The sequence below is a fragment of the Micrasema longulum genome, unplaced genomic scaffold (genome assembly GCF_059751315.1).
Source record: "Micrasema longulum isolate JH-2025_06_02 unplaced genomic scaffold, ASM5975131v1 h1tg001642l, whole genome shotgun sequence".
Classification (NCBI taxonomy): domain Eukaryota; kingdom Metazoa; phylum Arthropoda; class Insecta; order Trichoptera; family Brachycentridae; genus Micrasema; species Micrasema longulum.
Window position 1 is genome coordinate 163,109 of NW_028278821.1, and position 23,330 is coordinate 186,438.

The following is a 23,330-nucleotide window of genomic DNA, read 5'->3' on the forward strand; positions in this document are numbered from 1 at the left end:
TGAGCCAGAAACCTGATGATTTTATTTAAGCTCGATATATGCAACATTTTACTAAAAGAAACATGACTTACTTGGTCGGGCAGAATAACAAAATGTTCATATGCACTAAACATGTGAACAAATCTATTTAAGAATGTTTCTCGTATTGCATTGTTGAATCTCAGATCCTCTTGATATTGTTCTTCATCTGTTAGAATTTTCCGTCGGGCGGTCGGCATAACTTCTTCAGAATCCAAATCATCCAAATTTACACCTGTACAAGGAAAAAAATTAATTAAGAGGTTTTTGAAAATATGCAGAACTTTATATTACAAAAAAAATCAAATGAACTAACAATATTACAGGTCAATAAAAAAAGCAATGGAGTAAAACCTGTAAATTAAATAGGGAAACGGGAAAATGAAAACTATTGTATAAGGAGGATAAATATATGTCCAAAAAAATATATACACTCATATTTGGAGCAAGGCAGCCTCCGTGGTGTAGTGGTCAAGACGCTTGACTCACGCACGGAAGGTTCCGGGTTCGATTCCCGGTGAGAACACAAAAATTAATATGACATTTTTCTCAAGCCTGGTGTTCTGTGATGTAATTCACCACTGTGATTGGGTCTCCTGGCCTGTTGTGGTGCAAAAATAAAATAAAGTGAAACGCAATATAACATAAACATATTTAATAATATTTTTTCATGAATTGAGATAAGTATGTTTTTTTTCCATCTCATGATTGAGGTCCCAGGTCAATTTCCAGCCAGGTTAACTCTTTATAGGGCACCTAGAACAAAGTGGTAAATAAATATACCACCAGAATTGAGGTATTTATTTTCTAAGATTTCATATTAATAATAAGTCTTATGTCACAAGAGCATCCTAATAATGTACACTGGCAATCAGTCTTCCAATCAGCTTTTTTTAATGCAATATTTTTATTATCTTAAAAAAAACATATTTTATTAGGTTTTTTTAATTTATTCTTTTATTTTATTTTAATTAGGCAACCATTCTAAAGGTTGATATTTGCCAGGGGTAAAATATAATATTCATAGCTTTAGGAATATAATTGTGTAAAAATTTAAAAAACCAAAGAAACCTAAAATTTTATCTCATTTTCGGACAAGAATCTTCCCATATGATGGATAATTTCAGGATCAAGGATGGAGAGGAGTGATGATATGTTAATAGGGTAAGGAAATTTTTTTAAGAAGGAGAGACTATACCCGTCTCTTAACGGACAATCAAAGAATATGTGATCTGGAGTCTCGTGATCCTGACTACATTCACACCATGGACTTCCCACAACATTTATTTTGAACAGGTGGCTATTTGTGCTACAGTGACCAATTCGTAACCTACTAATGTTAGAGATCAATCTCTTAGACAGGTTTGTTGAATGAAACCAAGGATAGTTTGGAATACTCTCTTGAATATTTTTATAGAATACTCCCTTACCATTCCATCGACTTTTTGCCTCATTCTGAATTCGAGAGGAGATGTCAGAAATACACACACAATAGTCGAGAGGACTAGAGCCATCTATCGATGCTGCTTTTGCCAGTTCATCTACCATCTCATTACCTCTAATACCCAGATGTGCCGGGATCCAGACTACAATTAGCTCTCTACTAGTTCTACTGAAGTTCCAGATGCTAAGTCTTTTCAAGGTTGTTGGAAATAGATTTAACCACACTCAATGAGTCTGTAAATATTACAACATGTGTGTGAGGGAGAGGTAGACAGATATTTATAGCTTCTAGACGGAGGAAGGACTGGGAAGTTCGAATTTAAGATCTATCATCAGTTTCGGGATAAATACTGTTGTGCTAAAATCGTTTTGTTTTGACCAGGTCAGTAAAGTGTAAATCAATTACTTCTGGGGCCATGTTTTTTGATTTATGGGGACCAATATTTTCAATAAATAATGGCCTGTGGGAAATAGCATCATATGGGATTCTGAAGAATGCGAAGTTATTGTGATGGGGAATAAGAAGATTGATTGCGACTCCATCAATTAAGCTTTTGCAGAGCGGGGGTTTAGAATTCTTATTCCAGAACCTATTCTCATTGTAAAATGTTTAGGTGGGATTAGGTAATCAATATGAGCCTTCCGTAAGAGTTTCCCGACAACGATCATGCCTAAGAATTGAATATGATTGGAGATTGGAATCGGTACCGAGTCAACAGTAAACTGTGTGACTGGTACCTTATTTTTTCTCGTAAAGAATATTATATTACTTTTTTCGGGAGCAAGATCAAGGCTGTTTCTGTTTAACCATAGTTTGAAGATCTTTGTAAGGACTCTGAGGATTTAAAACAACATTCATCATCTGCGTATTGAAGAATTGTTGCATAAGGACGGACTATCATCTACAAATCATAACAATATATTTTTAAAAAAGTATAGGACTAAGGACTGAACCCTGTGGAAGACCTTTCCATATAAGTTTTTTGATTGTGCATTCAACTTCGGAAACATAAATCGTTCTTACCATCTGTGAACTTAAAATGAGATGGATTATGTTTGTTGGCAATCCTACATGGTATAACTTATTTTTTAGAATAGGGAGCTTTACATTATCATAGGCTCCGACAATATCAAGGAAAGCGGCAGTCAAATATTGACAACTAGAAAATGCTGTCTGAATGTCAGGAGTCAAAGCACTCAGATTTTCTAAACATGATTTTGATTTTCTAAATCCAAATTGTGAAAGAGGGAGGATTTGCTCGTTTTCGACTTGAAATTTTTGTAAGAAGATATATGATATCTTATCCATTCCAGGGGCGGAGTTAGATACTGACTTTAAAACAATATAAGTTCTTCTAATTTAAATGGGGAACTTAGACTGGGCGTTGTTGACATTGGTGAGGATAGTAAATTGTATTCTAAAAAATTTCACTTCGTCTTCATTAGGACATAAGATGGGGCCAATTTATTTGTAAAGTCTTCCAACCACTCCGTGTTTGGCGACCTACGAGATGGTGGAGTGAAAGCCGATCTAAATCTTTAAATTTTCTCCCACGCCTCTGTTAAAGGGATGTGAGTACCCAATGAAGAACAAAAGTTATACCATCCTTGGCGTTTTTTGCTTTGTAATTTATTTATTTTTGCCCTGAATAGCTTTAATTCATAAAAAAATCTCCATCGTCGAATTCTTTCTATAAGCTTTTATGACTTCTCTTCTTTCCGTCACGATCTCTGTAAAGTCCCCGTCCTACCTTGGTGTCTGGCGGAGAGTTCTGCCTGGTTTGGATATTGGGATGCTGTTTTTAGCTGCTGCTAAAACAGTGTCCAGTAATGCTGAGAAGGTGTCACAGGTATCACGGGAGTCAGAGACAGGTGATAATTTTGGAGTTTCCTTTTCAAGATACTCAGAGAAGGCAAGCCAGTCCCAATGTTGTCCCAGTTTATAATGATGTATTTGCTTTCCAAGTTTATCGCTATTCTTTTGGTACTAGGAGAAAATGATCGCTCGAGTGACTGTCACTCAGTAGTGCCCAACGAAGAAGCTATTGCAATTTGCAGGGAGCTAAGTGACAAATGCAATGCACTATGATTTTGATTAGGAAGGCCTAGCCTAGTAGCTGATACATCATTTAAAATGCAAAGATCATAGGAGTCAATTAAGGAATTTATTGAATTACCAGATCTGTCAGTATAGGAACAGCCCCACGGCATAGAGTGTGAATTGAAGTCTCCGAGGATATAATAATGGGATTTAGATAGAAACAGTATTAGCACATTCCAAAATTTGGTATCAAGTTCACAGCGGGGTGGAAGATAAACTGATACGAATGATATTCCATTAATTGATACTGCAATCACTTGGAATTCAGAATGAGAAGGAAGCGAGATGTCAGAAAATGATAGCGAGGAGTGGTTAAATAGAGCGACTCCCGGTCTTTTATCCTCACAATCTTCCCTGATACAAAAATAGCCGAGGATTGAGAATTTTAAACTTGGAAATAACCACGTTTCTGATATGGTAGCTACTTTTATATTATACTCTTTTAGGATATACATTAATTATATTTTGTTAGCTACAGCACTTCTGCTGTTCCATTGGAGGATGTTAAAATAATTTTTATTATAAGTAATGTTTTTTGACATATTATTTCTAAATCGGTGCGGATTGTTTTGTTTGATGAATTTGAAAGATATGTTTTCCTGTGGAATGTAAGCAGAAGAAGGATGAACACTCACCGCCTTTGAAGGCGGGAGTGTTTCCTCAAATGATTCAGCCTTCAGAAGACATTTGTTTCTGGCTTTTGATGAATGTAAAATAGGTGAGGTTATACCACCGGCATCCTCTTCAGCCCCTATTGCCATTTCATCTGGGGGATCAGGAGGATTCTCCCCATCCTCCATATTATAGGGCGGAATGAACAGACAAAGAAACAAAAAAAAGTATTCAAAAAAGAAAAAAAAAGAAACACTAAATATTGTTATTGTTGTAAGTTTTAGTCAGGTAGGACTAACCAACAACTAATACAAAATAACTGTAATTGGGCCTCCTGGCCTGTTGTGGTGCAAAAAAAAGAAAATATTAAGAATAACTCTAGTTTATTATAGAAAATAAAAGACGAGTGATAATTTAATTCACAAATTCGTCTTTTATTATTTTATTATCACTAGTCTAAACTACAATCGAATTTCATTTTATTAGGTTTGCAAGACGTAAATCAACAAAAAATTTATGTCCTATAAAGGGTTAATATGAAATATTTATTTTAAAAGGGTGAATGCAATATTTCATAGTCCTTGGACTGGCACCTGAAGCGTAAAACTCACCATTTTTGTAGAAATATGCTGTAGCAAAGAATTGCCCCATGCACTGACGCAAATGATGACTAGCGGAATATTGCAGTTTCAAAAAATACATACCAGTTTTTCTGACAATATCGACAATCCTCTGCAACGCGTCTGAGCGTGGGGGTGTCACCCGATTGGAGTGGTGATGGTAGGGGGCATGGGGCAGGTGGGACGGGTGATGGAACATGTTGTGCGAGGGTGGGGAGGGGGGCGGAGACCCACTGAGGGGCCGACTCTCCTCCCAGTCGAGGATATCGTTGAAGGAATGCTTCCGCCGAGCCCCCATTCCTGCTGGAATAAACATCACATGAACAACACAGTGCCCAACACCAAAAAACATTAAGCGAAGCGCAAACAGATTATCATCGAATACAATGTAAGTCTTTTTTTTCTGTATTTGAGATTATGATTGAATATTGTTCACTGTACAAAATAACATTTATCTCTGTCATTTGAACAAAAAAATTGTTTAGATAAAGCACATTTTTTTGAAGATTTATATTCCTTGGATTACAGCATAAGTCAGTAGTACAGTAATTTACATTTATTTGGATAAAACACTTAAAAATCATGCATACCTTAAAAACAAAATATTTGGTAAAAAAAAAAAAAAGTTTCATACAAAATTTGTAATTTGTAAAGTTTTTATTGTTTTCTGTAAAGTTATCATTTAGTGAATTAGTTGTATTCAAATTAAGGTGGTATAATAATCACATTATTATTATTGTGAATGATGATGACAGGGCCATTTTAATGAAAACCACCTCAACGGCGCTCGCTGTATGATAAACATCCAAACACGTCCTGCGGCTACAGATCACATAGGTGGCGTGAATACTAGTCACTATGGCAGATAGCAGTTTATCAATAATAGATGCTTAACTTGTCATACGACAAGTCCCATGGAGTTGGAATGTAGTAAAATTTGGAATAATGATGCAATTGTAAAAAAATAAAAATAATAATGCTGTGTAAATTTCCTTACAATACCTATTTTTGTTTCTGCACCTCTTATATGACAACATTCACTAAGCAATAATATTATGTATTAAAAAAAAAAGGAAAATATTTTAGGTAGTGAGTAACTAAAATATATAGACAGAGATCAAAAATGTGATTATAATGTGTTAATAAATTTACATGTGCATATTTAATATATTTTAAGCTTGCTCTTTTTAAAAAAAAACTAGGTATAAGGAATTTGTGATAAAATAAGCATATTTTTTTTTTATTCTCTTTTATATTTTTTATTCTTTATTTGGATAACCAACAGCTATATTCATCTTATATATAAAGCAAAACAAATTACAAATAAGCCAATTACAGGTTTTCACAAATAGCATCACAGTAAGTTAAAAGTATATGGCATAAAAAATATTAATGTTGTTACCTGAGGGAAGCGTACAGCTACTTGTCATTGGATCCTGAAGGTAATGTTTCTGTGAGAGCCCATTGATTGGAGTATGAAATTTGGTCTGTTCATGGGCAGGTCTTGAAATCTAAAAAAAATAAAATGTAATTGAGTAATATATTTTTATACTGTTAAATAGTCAATAATATTAGATTTGTCGTGTTTTTTCACACATTATCAGGGAACATTATTTTTGATGTAAAAAAAGTAATACATAAATTGTAAAAGAACTAATAAATAAATAAATGTATATTACGCAAGGCCTATACTGTAAAGATTTACATTAAAAAATATCTTTCATACAATATGTAGTACCCTTAACAACCGTTTCATTAACATATTTAGTCAAATTCATTTATTTATTTATTATATATATAGGGCCTAAGCCAATTACAACAGTTACACGAAGAAACATAAATGCAAGAAACTGAACAAAAAGAACAAAACTATTTAGCAAAGACAAACAAGGGTAAAACAATAATTGTATACAATATATTCAAAAAAACAAACGACCTAAAACATTGAGCTAAACCATGCCAATCCAACTTCATCCCACACTGTTTAGTCGCGAAGAGATCTACGAAAAGCCGGAAGATCTATCCCAAAAAATTCCAAGTCGTGTGATGAATTGACTAATCTACACATTCTGGACATTGGGGCATAAAAACCAAAGTTGCTCTTAGAAGATTTTATAAATAGCAGATTTTGACTTCTGGTGACACGGTTGGGAACATGAAAAGAAATTGATTGCAACAGAGATGGGACATCACTTAAAGCATTAAGTATTTTGAAAATGCATATAAGGTCCATCTCAGTTCTACGTCTCTCCAATGAAGACAGATTAAGAGATTGCTCTATTTCAAAATAGGAATAATTACCCCTTTGTAATCCGAGCAACCATGCCACTTTTCTTAGAAAACGGTGTTGGACAGACTCGATAGGGTCAATATGAGTCCTGTAGAATGGAGACCAAATAGGAGAAGCGTATTCTAGATGGGGTCGAACTAGTGTGCAATAAAAAGTTTTGATGGTATTAATATTTTTGAAGTCTGCCGTCACTCTATTGATAAAACCGAGAAGTTTGAGAGATTTGTTTACAATATTATCAATGTGTTCACGATAGGAGAGTTTACTATCTAAAATAATGCCAAGATCCTTTATTGATGAAACCATTGAAAGGGAAGTATTTTTTTGTTTGTAGTTGAATTGTATAGGTTTTTTTAGTCGCGAGAAAGATATTATTTTACATTTGTCAATGTTAAGTTGAAGACAATTGATGTCGCACCATTCATTAAAACAATTAATATCATGTTGAAAAAGAAGACAATCATTGGGAGATTCAATCAGTTTAAGTACCTTATTGTCATCAGCAAAAAGCCAGAATTTTGTTTTTCGAAAAACATTGATAATATCATTTATAAAAATATTAAATAATAATGGAGCAAGGTGGGCTCCTTGAGGTACTCCAGAAATAACAGTGATTGGAGAAGACAAGGAATTATTAATTTGAATCAACTGTTTTCTTTCACTTAGGTAAGACCTGAAAAATTATAATAAAGGATCTCTTATACCAATGGCTTGTAATTTAGCCAGAAGAATTGTGTGATTGACTTTATCGAAAGCTTTAGAAAAGTCTGTATAAAGCACATCAGCCTGAAGATTGTCTTCGAGAGCACAAGTAATAGCAGTAGTATAAGCAAGCAAATTGGTTGTAGTGGATTTGGCAGCTCGAAATCCATGTTGATCTATCAACACATTTTTGAATACAGGTGTTATTTTTTTTGTTATAATAGATTCAAATATTTTCGGAACAATAGATAACATTGATATAGGTCTATAATTTTTGACATCAAACTTGTCACCTGACTTAAAAATTGGCCTGATATATGAAGTTTTCCAAGAATCAGGAAATGTGCCACAGGAAAGAGACATATTAAACAGTATACAAATGGGCGAGGACAGTATAAATTTGCATTCATTTAACAACAGTTCAGGAATACCATCAGGACCAATACATTTTTTCCTGCCTAATCTTTTTAAACAATAAAATACTTCACCAATAGATATTTCACACTTACTAAGATCTACAGAATCTATATAATTCAGGGAAGAGTTAATTAAAGCATAGGAAATATTGTTAACAGAATGTACAGAAGAAAAATGATCAGCAAAAAGATCTGCAATATCTTGACTACCAGTAATGTGAATAGCATTAGATATTATACTGGAAGGAATATGACTTTCAGAACGTTTTTTTGATGCAAATTGCCAGAATTCTTTAGGATTATGGGTTAGTTTTGATTCCGTATTTTCTATATATGTCTTGTAATTTTTGCCACATTCGATTTGCACAATTCTCTAAGGTGAGAAAATTGACGACAGTACAATAAATTAGCTGTCTCTTTATATAGCTTATGAATTCTTTTTTTGTTGAAAATCAATTGTTTCAGTTCAACACTGAACCAATGGGGGAATTTAGGTTTGAAAAACTTCCCTTTTGGGATAAACAGATCAATGGCTTGAGACAATAGATCATTAAATTTACTTAGAGCTTCATTTATATTCATGTTACTAAAAAGAGATGTCCAGTCAATCTGAGAGAGAAATTCATTAACTCTTGGATAGTCTCCTTTATCAAATTTATAGCGATAAGAGGTAATGGGTGGTGATTTATCAATATTGAATGAACTTGACATGATTTGTATCGAAAGTGGAGGGTGATAGTTGTCAATTGGTAATAAATGGTTACTAGATGTTTGAACAAGAATATTCTGTCTACGGCTAAAGATAAGGTCCAAACAACTTCCAAAACAATTAGTGACTGCATTTAACTGAAACATGTTCATATATGCAAAAAAGTTTGCAATTATGGCAGCTTGCGAGGATAGAGAGCCTGAAGTCTGAACACCTCGGTTATCATTTGACCATAACAATTTTGGTAAGTTGTAATCTCCACAAACTAAAAACAGATCACCTTCTTCAGAGATGTTTTCAAGTAAATCCGTATGTGCCTTATAAATATCATTTGAGGAAGAAGGGGGAATGTATATACAACCAATTATATGTTTCTTGCCATCGAGGATGATGGTCAAGAAAATCTGATCGGAAACATTACTATGTGATTTCAAAATATGACATATAATTTGTTTTTTGACACAAATCACCACTCCGCCACCTTTAGACTTATATGAAGCAGAACGATCACAACGAAAAATGTTAAATTCCGTTAGACCAAGTTCAGCAGATGAGACCTTATTGTTTAGCCAAGTTTCGGTAAAAATATCATAATCACATACAGATAAATTACACATTAGAACATTCAATTTAGTGTTCATACCTCTGACGTTTTGATAGTAGGGATAATTTTTTTATTTTTTTTTTATTTATTTCTTAAGTTAGCTTATATTAAAACTAATATAAACTATTATGTACATTTACATCATCTATATATATTTACATTTCCTTACAGTAACTTATACATTTATTTTTAAATTCTTTCAGACACTTTTCATTCTTCATACATTCAGGCATCTCATCATACATTTTTAAACCCTTATACATCAAACAATTTTGCGACTCAGCTCTTTTCAATAATGGTAGTCTTATTTTATCCTTTTGTCTAGTAGCATATTCATGACAATTTTTGTTTAAGACAACTTTATCCTTAAAATATTTTGGTAATTTATCGTGAAAAAATTTATGTATAAATATCAACATACTAAATTTAAGTCTCCTTCTTACAGATAACCATTTTAGTTCATCTCTCATTTTTTTTACATTGCTATATTTATTTTTCTTAAGAACTATTCTCATTGCTTTATTTTGTAAAATTTCTAGTTTATTTAAATTTCATTAGTGCACGATCTGGTGTTGGTATTTAGTCTAAAAAATTGATTCGGGATAGTTCACGTCTTTCAACGGCTAGGCGAGCTAAGCAGTCCTGGGATCCAGTAGAGTGAGAGGCAGATGTAGCACAAACGGGAACCTTATCCTTTTTATTACATGCATCACGGTTGTGACCAGTTTTAGCGCAGTGAGAACAGGTGGGTGTTTCGACATGACATTTTGAAGCTACATGTCCATAAAGTTGGCAATATCCACATTTCAACGAATCTATCCAGTCTCGTACTTTGTGTAATTACCAATCCATGGCCAGTTTGGTATAAGAAATTAATGAATGTCGAACAGATGGAGGAACTCTATATATATGAATGCACGTCCCAGTGCGAGGGCCCGCTTTGGTGAGAAGATAGTAACTTTCTTTAAGTCTTCAAGAGATATCCCAGTTTCATTGGTGGTCTGATGGTGAATTGCGCTGATTATATCATCAGAAGAAGCGTCCTGCGATAGACCATGAATTGCAATGCGAGGTAGTTTATGAGTCGCAACTGATGCTTTTAGACCGGCTTCCGCTAGGGCAGGGTTATTAGCTAGTTTTACTGCTTCTTCGTTTGAACTAGGATGTATTACTACTCCGCCATTTTTAATTTCTTTAATACCAGTAACTGTAATTCCAACTTTTGTCGGATTTACAACACTCTTGATTTTCTTGAACGTGTGTTCTGACAAAGTTGACTTGTCTTCTGGAAGGATTATTACTGCAGGTCTTGCAGGAAGTGCTGGCTCATTATTTCAAGTGATGGGAGGTACATTTTTATGCTTAATACCGCGAGAATTCGTTGAAGCAACTGAGCTCTTTATTAGATTTAATTAAAATATTATTTTTTAACCCTTATACATAAATGTTTGAAATAAATATTAATTTCTATTCATACAGGTCACATACCCTTTGTTTACAATAATACCAAAGTGAACATTTTAAATACAAAAAAGGTTCAATAACATACATTAAAATTTTAAATTGACTGACTGCAAAAATGTTAAGATTTAAAAAACAATGTCAGCAGTTTACAAAATATGGACATATTAGATCAGTGGCGATTTTGCAGGAGAGGCAAGGGAGGTTCACCAAAAAGTCATACATAAAAACAACCCTATTCCATTGTCCAAATTACAGTTTTTTTCAAAGCACGGGCAATGCACACGGTGTCTTCAGTCTATTCATTTAGTCGCACTCCTTAGAAAAAAAACATGTTTATTTAATGTACTTAAGCTTGCATTTAGAGTACATTAATATTGGTTAGGCTAGAGAGTTCTGACATTAGTGAAATGTTTTGAACATAATTTGCTCAAACGATGAGTTTGTTTTTTTTTATGCTTCATAGATGAAGAAAGGAAGGGAGCCAGCAGAGTATTCGTATCATCGTATCTACTCTTGTATTAGTCGCCTGCCGCCTTTAGACGCTACCGCGCATTTTGGCATTGAGTACGTACGTGCTGTGAAGAAATTATTATAAATAAGTCCGCATATAGAGAAATTATTTTATATTGGAACGTAAATGATGAGAATTTTGCTTGTAAACTGACATTTTCTATCGAGAATAACTTTATGATGCAGACACAAATCGACTAATTTTTCCATGAGGTTATATTGACAAATGCCCTAGTTTATTGCATTACATGCATGAACTACGACCTTACCGTCCTTACCGCTGACCTTACCGCTAAAGTCATCTACAGGAAAACGGCGGAAGCAAAGTTGTACACCTAATAATTTTAGTAAAAAAACAACTATTTGAGTAAGTTTAGAAACATTTACCGACCTGAAACTTTTCCAATAACTGGGACAGCTCCTCAATAAAAGCATTTCTGTATGGAAAAACTGGTAACTCTTCAGGAAGTTGAACATTAGGCTTATCGATATCCACAAGGCATAATGCTGCCTCAGATCCTACAGCTATGCCTCTATTCATTCCACTGTTGGCGACGCCAATAGATGAAGGTGAACTTTCCCAATGCAAGCCTAAAATAAAACAATTAATGACACATTTATTTTTGACATAAAGATATATTAAATAATGTTGAAACAGAAAAAAAAATTAACTTACCCATGACAAATGGAACAGGAGCATCCAAAAAATGATGTAATGGTGCCGGTAAAATAGGAACATATACATGTGCCCAACAAAATGGAAATAGCAACCCAGTTATGCATTCAGCTACTAACATCAAACGATTGTAATCTAAAATGAAGCTTACATGTAAAATAAAATTACAAACTAATATCTGTTCTTGACATATATTAGATCATTTGGAACTAAATGATCCTTTAGATTTTCAATTTCAAAAGTAATGTCATTATGATTTTTCACATTGACAATCTTTTTTACATACAGTAAAACCCCCTTTTTACGTTTTTCAAGGGAGCAAGAAAAAAAGTGTAAAACTGAGGAAATGAAAAATGTATGGAAAAAATAGGATTGACATAAAAATAAAATTGACTTGCTTCACTATAGTGTAAATATACTTCCAGAAAAATTGTAAAAATGGTGATAAGTGGAAATTGACAACATTTTTTTACCTATTTTCAAAGATTTCACAAAAAATATTTTTATATTTTTTCAAACAATATTATGTAATCAGTTTTTTATTTGATTTAAAAACGGCATGTTAAAATTATTTTATGTGTAAAAAACGAAAATAGAATTTTGAATTTGCATAAAATAACATACAATGATTTTTCCCCTAAATGTTAAGAAATTTTATTTATACGGATCACTTTTTTCTTTAGCATCACTAAAAACAATTGTCATATAAATCGCGGAAAAATTGTTTTCACTTTTATAACAACGTTTTAAACCATCTTTTTTCTAACTTTAAATATTTCTATTGTTATGTTTTAAACATTGCAATTTAATGATGTTAAAATTTTATTGTTTCTAAACATTTGTCAACTGCGTATCATGATTTTTACAAGCCAAAATAACGTTTTTGTTCAATTGAAAACTAAGACTACCCCTAAAGGAAGACACTTAAAAGGTCAATTATTAATCAAAGGAATTTAGGTTAAGACAATAATTTATCCTTTATTAGTTGTTTACGTGTTTTTATTCTTCATTCACTTAGCGCACGCGGTGGCGTACAGGCCGCGCCATCATTATTACGATATAATTTTGGCTTTTTTGACACATCAAAAAGTGAATTCCGAAATTATTAAACGTAAAACCGGGGTGATGAAAAATGTAAAAAACGTTAATTGGGGGGAATATTTGTATAAGAATGTATGAAAAAAATGGGCCCTGAACATTTCGGTGTAAAAAGCGGGAAAACGTAAAATTGAGGAACGTAAAAACGAGGTTTTACTGTATATCCAATTGATATTTTTTATATTATTAATATTTAAAGCATTAACTTTGTGGTCAAACATTTTACTAAATGTTATTAAATATTTTTATATTACCACTTACCGACTTTTCTATGTCTACCGGTTTCGAGACGTACCCGTCTCTTCGTCAGGACACCAATTAAACCAACATTCAAATTAATTGGTGTCCTAACGAAGAGACAGGTACGTCTCGAAACCGGTAGACATAGAAAAGCCGGTAAGTGGTTATATACAAATATTTAATAACATTTAGATATTTTTTATAACTTACCAGATGACCTTAGAAGGACTTGGTTTTCTAATAAAACACAGGTAAATAGCTGCACGATGTAATCAGCTCCCAGTAGAGTAAACATTTCTCTTAAAGCATAATCTAAACACGGCAATTCTTCGGGAAGACTCGGTCGATGTATTACCTGCAAATTATTAATGATTTTTCAAATCTTACTTATCTTAATACAATACTTAAAAAATAAAACTTTGACGAGATAAATGAATTGTTTCAGGTAAACAGTTTTATAATGTAAATGTACAAAGTTCATATTCCATTTTATTTTCTGGCTATCTTTATGTAATTAGTATTGAGAACAGGGGGACATTTGACTGTGAACCCTTATAGGAACTTTTATGAGCATACTTTTAAAATGGACATTTGGTGTACTTACTGTAGAAATGGGTGGAAGGTGCGGTTCGGGCGGTGGGAGGTAAAACCGGACAGACTGTCCGGGTGGAGGTAATGTCACTTCATATAACATATTGTATACGTATGCCTCCGGGGACATTCCCGGACCAGGCTGTCGGGGAAGACTCCTGAAACAAAAGTAACATTGGCAAGAAAGTAAAAAATTGGACTCGGTGTAAAATAAACTAACAAGTCTCATTTCAAAAAGCCGTATAAATAAGCTGCAATATAAATTTTTGTGTATAAACAAGGAACTATTACTATCACTAAACAGTAGGTACACTAGCAACAAGTTGACGCATGATGCTCAGTTCACTTTTTTGCATCCTTGAAAAGGATAAGTAATATTTAACTTACTTATATAAATTTAGCAGGAACAGATTGGCAACCCTTACATAGGCCATTTGACAAATGAGTGCGATACTTTTGGCCACATAAAGCTTATCTTTGGTAATCTCATAGTAACTGACAGCTGCCCCAGACACATGAGGTGATAGCTTAAAGGATCGTGGAAGAGATCGACAAGTCTCTCGGGGACCAGATTTCCTGTTTCCCGGAGGTGTCTGACCACTGGATAGTTCCGTAATGTGCATTGCCTGAAACCAAAAAATATCCAATATATCTGTTTCTTGAGTCTAAATTCTTGAGTTTCTTGGGTCATTGTCGGATTTCATTTTATTCTTGCCAACATTTTGTAGAATAAGGATATTAAGGGTAATCTATGTTTGATATTATTTTGTGAAGAAATATGAAACTTGCAAAAACATTAAAAAAATCTCAACTAAAAATGAAAAAACAAATACCTGCTAATATTCAATACATTCCAACATTCAATAAGTAATGCTCGATTACTGTAGGGTTTCCATATAAGTACCTCAATACAGATCAAATAAAATAATAAGGTTACCTGTAGGGTATGCATGGCATTGCAGATATTTCTATTCCGAACCTCCTCATAAAAAATAAGTGAAAATCCATAATATCTGCTGGCATCTTCTCTAGTTATCACAAATGAATGAAATCGTGGCTCCAATACATTTTTCTGAGTTCGAAAAAGAAGACCTGCAGGCAAGCAAAGCTAAAAAAGTAAAATGCCTATGAGTATTTGTTCACTCAGAGGATTTGTCAATGTGATTTGAATACAATGTGATTTCCCTGAAATAAATTTTATTAAGTATTATTTTCTTACCATACACACGGCATGTTCATCAAATATATTTGTTGGTACTTTTTCCGGATAGTGTCCTAATACTTTTCCTTTGTATGGCCTATCCAATGGTGAGTAGTGAAGGTTATCTCCTGATAAATAAAATAATAAATCAGGATGTAATTACACACTTGGCGATAATAATTTATGATTTTGAGGTATGACAGTTTTTTATTGTATACGAGGTGTGTTTAGAAAATAACAGGATTTTTTTAATTTCGCGAGATTGGAGTCTGATTGTCAATTTCTTTTCATTATGTTTGTATACATGCTCCTGAAGTATTGTTAATTTTTCATCTGTATTCATTGTTTACTTTGTCTGTGGCAGCCGCTAAGGTTAAACGTGTTTTATGAGCTCGGCGATTTTCGTTTATTAAAAAAAATATATCAAAGAGTTTGTATCGAATTTTGTGTAAAAAATTAAATAAAGTGTAACAAAGTGTGTGAAATGTTAACAAAGGCCTATGGTCAGTCTGCTATGAGTAAAACAAGAGTTTACGAGTGGTATAAGCGTTTCCAAGATGGCCGTGAAGACGTTGAAGATGACAAACGTCCCGGACGCCCCAGCACATCAACAACCGATGAAAACGTGGAAAAAGTTGATGAAATGGTTATGAACAATCGCCGAATCACAATCAGAGAAGTCGCTGATGATGTTGGCATATCGATTGGCTCATGCCATTAAATTTTTTCGAATGTTTTGGGTATGAAACGCGTGGCAGCAAAATTTGTTCCGAAATTGTTGAATTTTGAACAAAATGCACCTGCTCACATTTCATTGCTAGTTCATGAATTTTTGGCCAAAAACAATAATGTAACGCTGCCCCAGCCTCCAATTTGCCAGACATGGCTCCGTGTAACTTTTTCCTATTTCTAAAAATAAAGAGAACCTTAAAGAGCTGTCATTTTACAAGCATAGATGACATTAAAAAAGCATCACTAAAAGAGCTGCAGGCTATCCGGCTATTGAGTTTAAGAATTCAATCAATCAGTCAATTTTATATATCCAGATGGATAAGAAATACAGGCCTGTGTGTGAAATAGAATCGAAATCCTGGAAGAGTGTTTATGACTCGATAGCTATTCTCAGGTAAAAATCATGAAAAGGGAAATCAAATGGAAAAAAGTTTGCTTTGTAGTGGTTGGCGTGGTTGGCGCAATTGCCTACCATGATTGAGATCCTGAGTTCGATTCCTGGGAAGATCAACATGAAATATTTGTTTTTAATGTGGTTTTACGCTGAAATATTTTACTGCCCCAGCACTGGCACCTGAAGTGTAAGACTGATCACCTTACTTTCCTGTAACGCCAAACAATATGTTTATTATAAAAATGCAGTAGTCTATGGATAAAGGTTTGATGATGATAAAAGATATAATGATTAGTTTGGTGATTAGTGGCCAATTCATTTAAGTACGTATTCACAAAAATGAATGTGGGTGAAAGCCTTTACTCTCCCTTCCTTAAGAGACACTGCTATATACCTGCATTATTATTAGTATTTGTACAGCTGTAGTGTTTGTGTAGCTATGAATCCTTTAACATTGTCAAACATTTTGAAAATTATTATCAAAATGGTTTTGATATGTTCACAGAGTAACAAGATTTATATCAATATGGAAAAAGCATAGAAGAAAATTAAGTTTAATAAAAAACAAACCAAGATGTTCTTTTGAGTAACAACTTAGATTTGTTGAGTATAATTTTATACAAATAAGTATCTCAGGACAATTACGGGAAATGAAGTACCCAATTTTTTTAAAAACATTGATGTTTAGAAAGTAACATGACAGTGAATCAACTAACTTACATTTGCACAAAACAGTTGATAAATCGTTAATACAAACGTAGGCATTTACTAAAACATTATACAAAAAGGTGATTATTCCTAAGCTTGGTTCAGACTGTCTCGAAAGGTTATTGACAAAGGTTAAAAAAATGTAACATTATTTTTTGTTTTGTAAAGAAATTGGTATACATATTATTAACATAATACGGTAAAATATTGGAAAAGAAGTATAGGATATTGCAAATTATAAACAATAAGAAATATTATTTAAATTTTAAAGTGTTACATGTGATCAAAACGCACTTTCTAATAAATGTATAAGAAAACATTTACACGGAGCTCTTCTGCTTGAAATATAAAATAGCTATAATTTATTATTTACCTGAAAGTCTATCTGGTTCTAATCCTGAATCGATATCAAGTCCGCAAATAGCGAAATAATCTACGAATCGTGTTCCTGCACAGGCTCCAACCGATGTAGTCATGTCGTATTTTAATATATAACAGGCCAATGGCCCATTATTTACAAATTACTGCATAGTGATAACAGTTTGGGCAAACTTTGCAAACATGAACTAATTTAGACAGCGAACGGGTGAAATAACACAAGCACAAAGAAAATTAATGAAAACCTATCGCATTGACAACTATCGAGTATTGACAACACTATTAAAAAATTAACCAATCAACACGGGCGCGCGATCCAGCATAGATATGGTAAAGTGGGTTCTTGTTTAAACACCATAGACACTTACTTTTATTTTTTTATGTAGGCCTTTTACCAAAACATGAAAATGTTGGCCGAAAAAAAATACTTAAAGAGAATGAATGAATATTCCAAAACACGTAAATTACACACATAGTAATAAAAGTAGTAATTTACGTATTTTGGAATAAACATATGAATAAAAACATAACAAAAAAGTAATTTTACTTAGTAAATAATCCGGCGTTGCCCAAATACTAGGTTCGGAGATTGTGCTTTTGCCGTTGCCGGCCTCTTTGCCTGGAACTATTAAAATTGCCTTCACACTTGCGAATCATCGACAGTTCCAGTTGTTCAGATCTCAATTCAGAAATCTGACTTCTTTCATATACTCAGTTTTAAAATATATTAAAGTGTAAAGCATATATCATTGAAGTGATTTTTCACCCAATCAGCCAAATTTTATTATTACTAAAAAAAGAATGCGATGGTTATATTATTATCTTTGTACCATCTTGCTTCATGACGCTTCCCTAAAAGTAAGCCCGGAAATGAACATCTCCAAAACTAAAATCATATAAGTTCATCCAACAGCAATTTGAAAATAGTCAACAAAATAATTGAAGCTGTTGAAACACACATATTATATATATACACCTTAGACATATAATCGAATTGGGGGAAGAAAACCAAATAGCAGATACCTAGAAGAGTTGGACTAATAGGCTTTTTTTTAAATATGTAAGTTGCATTATTCCTTGCTTGTAATGTACAAGGTATATATTTACTTCAAAGCGATACTTAGTTATTTATTTGTTTACTAAAAAAAAAATCTAAAAAAATAGATTAAATTTACTTCAATGAAAAGCTTTGTTTAGTTACATTATGTAAGGATCGGTGGGATTTTTAGGCTGTGACATGTTTCAAGAGCTTCTCCGCATTTGCTCTAGTGACGAGGAAACCACAGAAAACTCGTCAGGAGAAGGCGGACCGTTGTAATTCGTCAACAGATCTTCCGATCCACTTGAAAAGTGTTCGGCATTTGGTGTCCTGCTATCATTGATACCTTTTATTGCATTTACTATATCTGTCATGTATAATGTTACCTCTCTTGACAAGTCCTTATGACTAATTACTACATGAACATCGTGTAAATCCTCATTTAGACTTTTGCATCGCGCCTCCAGTTGCATTCTCTGCAGACTAAAAAAGGAGCAATGCATCAATAGATGGGAGACATCTTGGAGAGTAACATCATCGCATGGGCAAGTGTTGATCTCATATATTTTGAATCTGTGTAAAATAGCTCATAAATCCACCATGTCCTGTCAGGATTTGTGTAAGTTCGTATCCTGCATGCTGCAGTTTCCTGAATTCAAAAGCATGGTAAATGGATGGAAAAAAACATTTTTTTACCTTTCCTGTGGGTTCTGCTAAATAGCGATCATTCCAGAGCTGTAAAGTTCTGCTTCTTATTTTTCTCTTAGCAAAACTTATTAGAAAGTCAGCAAAATCAGGGACTGTTTTTTTGAGAGTTGCTTCCCGAGCCTTTTCGTCAGCTCTTTCATTGACAATTATTCCGCAGTGTCCTCGAATCCAGCCAATGTATACATTTTGCGATCGATTTTTTAGTATCTGGATATCAGTTCGTATACTCATGACAATTGGGTTCACCGAATTACGATCCTCAATCGCATGAATACATGATTTACAGTCTATCAAAATCGTAATATGTTTCCATCTATAAGACGGTTTTTTTAAAACGTAAACTATAGATTCTCTAATAGCGTATATTTCAGCCTGAAATACTGAGCAAAAGTGATCGATTTTAAACTTCCTGGCAAGCAGTTCTCTTACGCCATCGTAGGGTACAAATACTGCACCTACTTTGCCATTTAAGAGACTGCCATCAATGAAGATCCTCAACTCATTCTCTTTCATGTCAGGCAGCGTCTGGTCGTTGAATCCATGGTCCATCTGGTATTGCTCCGCAGGATGAGGAAGGGAGAAAAAATTTCCGGTTCCCTGATAAAACCTGTCAGTTGACAAGTCTTGCAGAGTGAGACTTTTCTTGACCTCGTAAGCTTCTGCAAGCTCCTTGATTCTAAGGGCAAGTGGCATGAAGCCACTTAAAACCTGAGCAGACACCAAGGAAATTGTTCTATAGCCCTTGCAAGACCTGATGGCAATTCGTCTCTGAATAGAGTCCAATTTCTTTTTGTTATATTTTTAATTTAGCGCATCTACCCTCATACTTGAAGCATGTGTAATCAGAGGCTCGACCGCTCCTACGTACATTTGCTGCATTACCTCCGGTGATGCATCCCATGTTGGTTTAGCGGCCCGAACACGTTTGTTTGTAACAGCCGCAGCTTTTTTACAAACATTGTCAATATGTTCGGACCAATTCAGGTGGCGGTCTATGGTTATACCTAAAACCTTAAAATGATCTATGAATTCCAACCAGACTCCATTCATATGGATGATGGGTTGCTGGTCTTGTCTTCTGGAAATGAACATCGCATTTTTTTAATCTTCCGCAAAATTCACTTTGGCTTTTGATCCCCATTTTATGATAATCTCTAGAGCATCTTCCGTTTTTTTTTGCGAGTTCATCCATTTTGTCTTCTACAACTATTAATATGAGGTCATCTGCGAATGCAGTCAGTTCAACTCCACGGCCTAAATCCTTCTGAAGGACATCATCTACGATGTAGTTCCAAAAACTTGGTTCACATGAGGATCCCTGAACACACCCCTTAGTCGTAATTTTCTCAAGTGCAGCATCAAAGTGTGACAATTTAACTCTTCTTTGGTGATGATAACTTTTCACAAGCATAAACGGGTTTCAAGGGCACCTTTTCCTGCTTAGTTGTCACATCAAGAATGGCCACCAAGCATTATTGAAGGCTCCTCGGATGTCAAGCGAGATCGCTATGATTAATTTCTTATCATGCAGCGCCATTCTAATTATCTTGACGGAAGCGTTGAGAGCATCTTCCGTTGATTTTTGAGGGGTGAACCCAAATTGTTTTGAACTTAACTTACCTTGACGATGAAAATTCCAGTTTATTCTATTGATGGTCAACTTTTCCAGCACCTTACCAAACACTGAAATGAGGCCAATCAGTCTGTAGGATTTGATATTTTGTAAGTCATCCTTTCCTGGTTTTGGTATAACTATGATCTTTGCAATTTTCCAGCAAGTTGGAAAATGGCTTATTCTAAGACATGCATTGTACACACTAATGATCTATCCACGTTTAAAAAATGAAGGCAAATATCAGTGGTGAAGTGATTCTCTCCCGGTGCCTTACTCGAATTTATATTAGTTATTTGTTAATATATCTTCTATCTCTTCTTCCGTGAATAGTGGACCATCATCAGTACAAGGTATTTTTTCTGCCATCCGTTTGATTTCAATTTGTTCTCGAGTTTCTTGCTGCGTATTATCGTCTGGAAAAAACTTCTGTAGTAATCGCTTGGCAGTTTCCTCAGCCGATGCTAGATGTTCACTGCCGTCTTTCAGGGAAGCTAATGGGATGTTCCTTCTTCTTTTAATCAGCACTCTGTGAATTGCAGTCCAAGCTGTTTCCCTGTTTTGTGAAACGCAGTAACTTTTCCATGACTCTGTTTTTGCATTTTCTATAGCGTTCTTGTAAATTTGTTTGGCTTTTAAATACTCAGAAAGTGTTATTGTCTCTCTTCTAATTCTTCCTGAGTTCTGGAGCTTGTGTCAACATTTTATCGCAATTTTTTTTAACTTGTCAAGTTCAACGTTCCACCATGGGCAGGGTTTCCTTTTGTAAAATTTCCTAATTGGTATGCTTGCCTTACACGATTCACTTAATATGTCCATCAAGCGTGTTTTTACATTCGGAAAACGATTCCTTTGTTATTTTTCGATTCCTGTGTTAGCATTTTATGTTTTTAGAAAATTTCTCCCAATCAGCTTTTTTGGTATTGTAAATGGCGGTTTTTGTACCTGTAGGATTCCATATTCTAGCAGAAATTTCGAAAGAAATAGGATTGTGGTCACTGAGTTGGTTAAAGTTGGGTTCCACCCTCCATTTATCAACACTGTCTAATAAGCTAGTGGAACAGAATGTCAAGTCAATAACGCTCTTTAAGTGACGGTTTCCACGGTAGGTATCGAAAGTAAGCTGATTGCCAATATTTAAGGTATGCAGATTTAGTTCCGAGAAAAAATCTGCAACTTCCTCACATCTTCGATCTGTTCTCGTACTACCCCACCAAACGTTTTTGGCGTTCAGGTCTCCTCCAATAAGAATATTGTTAGTCTTGAGATATCTCAGCTTATTGAGGATTTGAGAGATGTCACAGTTAGGTTCAATATATATGGATCCGATAATAACAGGTCTGACTTCTGTGGCTATTCTCACCAGTGTAGTATTGTAATCACATTTAGTCAACAGAATACCACACAAATTGGATTTGCAAAAGACCACTGCTGCTTTGCAGATTGGCTTAGAAGATGTCACTGTTTGAAAAACAGTGACTCTTGAAGCTGTAATTCTGCCAGAATAACCCATGTAGGGTTCTTGAAGCAGCAGTATATTGGCCTCCATCCTGTTGGCGAATGCTTCTTCTTGTGCCGCTTTGCAGTGGCCCAAATTCCACTGAATTATTTTAACCGCGCCGTCGGCAATAACTTGGATCCCCTCATTTGATACCAGAGTCGTGTTAGCCATAGTTGATCCTCTCCATGGTACGGAGCACAATTCTTGCACGATAAGGACAGTCCCTGTCATTGCCTCTGTGTTTCGATGCGTCGGTCTTTTCTTTTACCATCTTGACACAGTTCCAACAGCGATACTCCTCTTTATATTTTTTGTGCAAGTTGAAGACTTGTGTTCGCCCGCGCAGTGCAGACAACGATCTTTGCTCTCGCCGCATCTGGAAGCAGAGTGTCCGTAGCCCATGCGTTTGAAACACTGCATAATCGGGCAGCTATCTTCAACTCGCACGCGCTGATAGCCTATGCTTATTCTGCCTTGAGTGATCATTGCTTCACGAACATCAATATTAACCATGAGGACGATATTTATAAGTCTCTCGCTATTTTGGTTTAGAATAGCCATTGAAACAAAATCACGCGTCCAGGGTTTAGGTTTTATTTTACACACATAACGGTTATCTTCATTCCTCCCCGACCCAGGAAAACCCGACTGTATAATCTCTGAGCCCCGATTACAATGGGAAGCATTTATCTTCAATTTTATCTACAAAGTAAAATTAAGTTTTCTGAATGAAAAGCAGAATATGTACACAATTTTTTCTCCTAAGCATGTTCAATTTTAGGCTTCCGACAAAGATACTTTACTACTAGTTTTCATGCAAAAATACTCAATTTCGTACACAATTATCGGTTTTTCTTTAGACAGTCAAAGCTTCCTACTGTAATCGGGGCCCAGATCCCGACTCGTATTTCTATAGTAGGTAGGTCATTTTAATAGACAAATTTTCAAAATTGCGCTCTGTGC

The 23,330-nt window shown here is 34.5% G+C and overlaps 1 protein-coding gene across 3 annotated transcripts in view; it reads right to left on the reverse strand.

The window, feature by feature from the left end:
- pns (DENN domain containing pinstripe) overlaps positions 1–17,836 on the reverse strand; it is a 45,196-nt gene extending 27,360 nt beyond the window's left edge. For 2 of the 3 annotated variants that reach the window (XM_088237060.1, XM_088237058.1), the window contains exons 1-11: positions 17,503–17,799; positions 15,314–15,423; positions 15,032–15,202; positions 14,482–14,720; positions 14,108–14,252; positions 13,714–13,858; positions 12,166–12,300; positions 11,881–12,080; positions 6,197–6,305; positions 4,879–5,097; positions 72–253 (exon numbers count right to left, since the gene is read on the reverse strand). In XM_088237060.1, coding sequence (XP_088093186.1) covers positions 72–253; positions 4,879–5,097; positions 6,197–6,305; positions 11,881–12,080; positions 12,166–12,300; positions 13,714–13,858; positions 14,108–14,252; positions 14,482–14,720; positions 15,032–15,202; positions 15,314–15,423; positions 17,503–17,605 — 1,758 coding nt within the window. In that variant the 5' untranslated portion in view covers positions 17,606–17,799. Of the gene's footprint in view, positions 1–71; positions 254–4,878; positions 5,098–6,196; positions 6,306–11,880; positions 12,081–12,165; positions 12,301–13,713; positions 13,859–14,107; positions 14,253–14,481; positions 14,721–15,031; positions 15,203–15,313; positions 15,424–17,502 lie in introns of all 3 variants that reach the window. The other variant, XM_088237059.1, reaches the window with a different exon arrangement.
- Between the last annotated feature and the right edge of the window lie 5,494 nt (positions 17,837–23,330).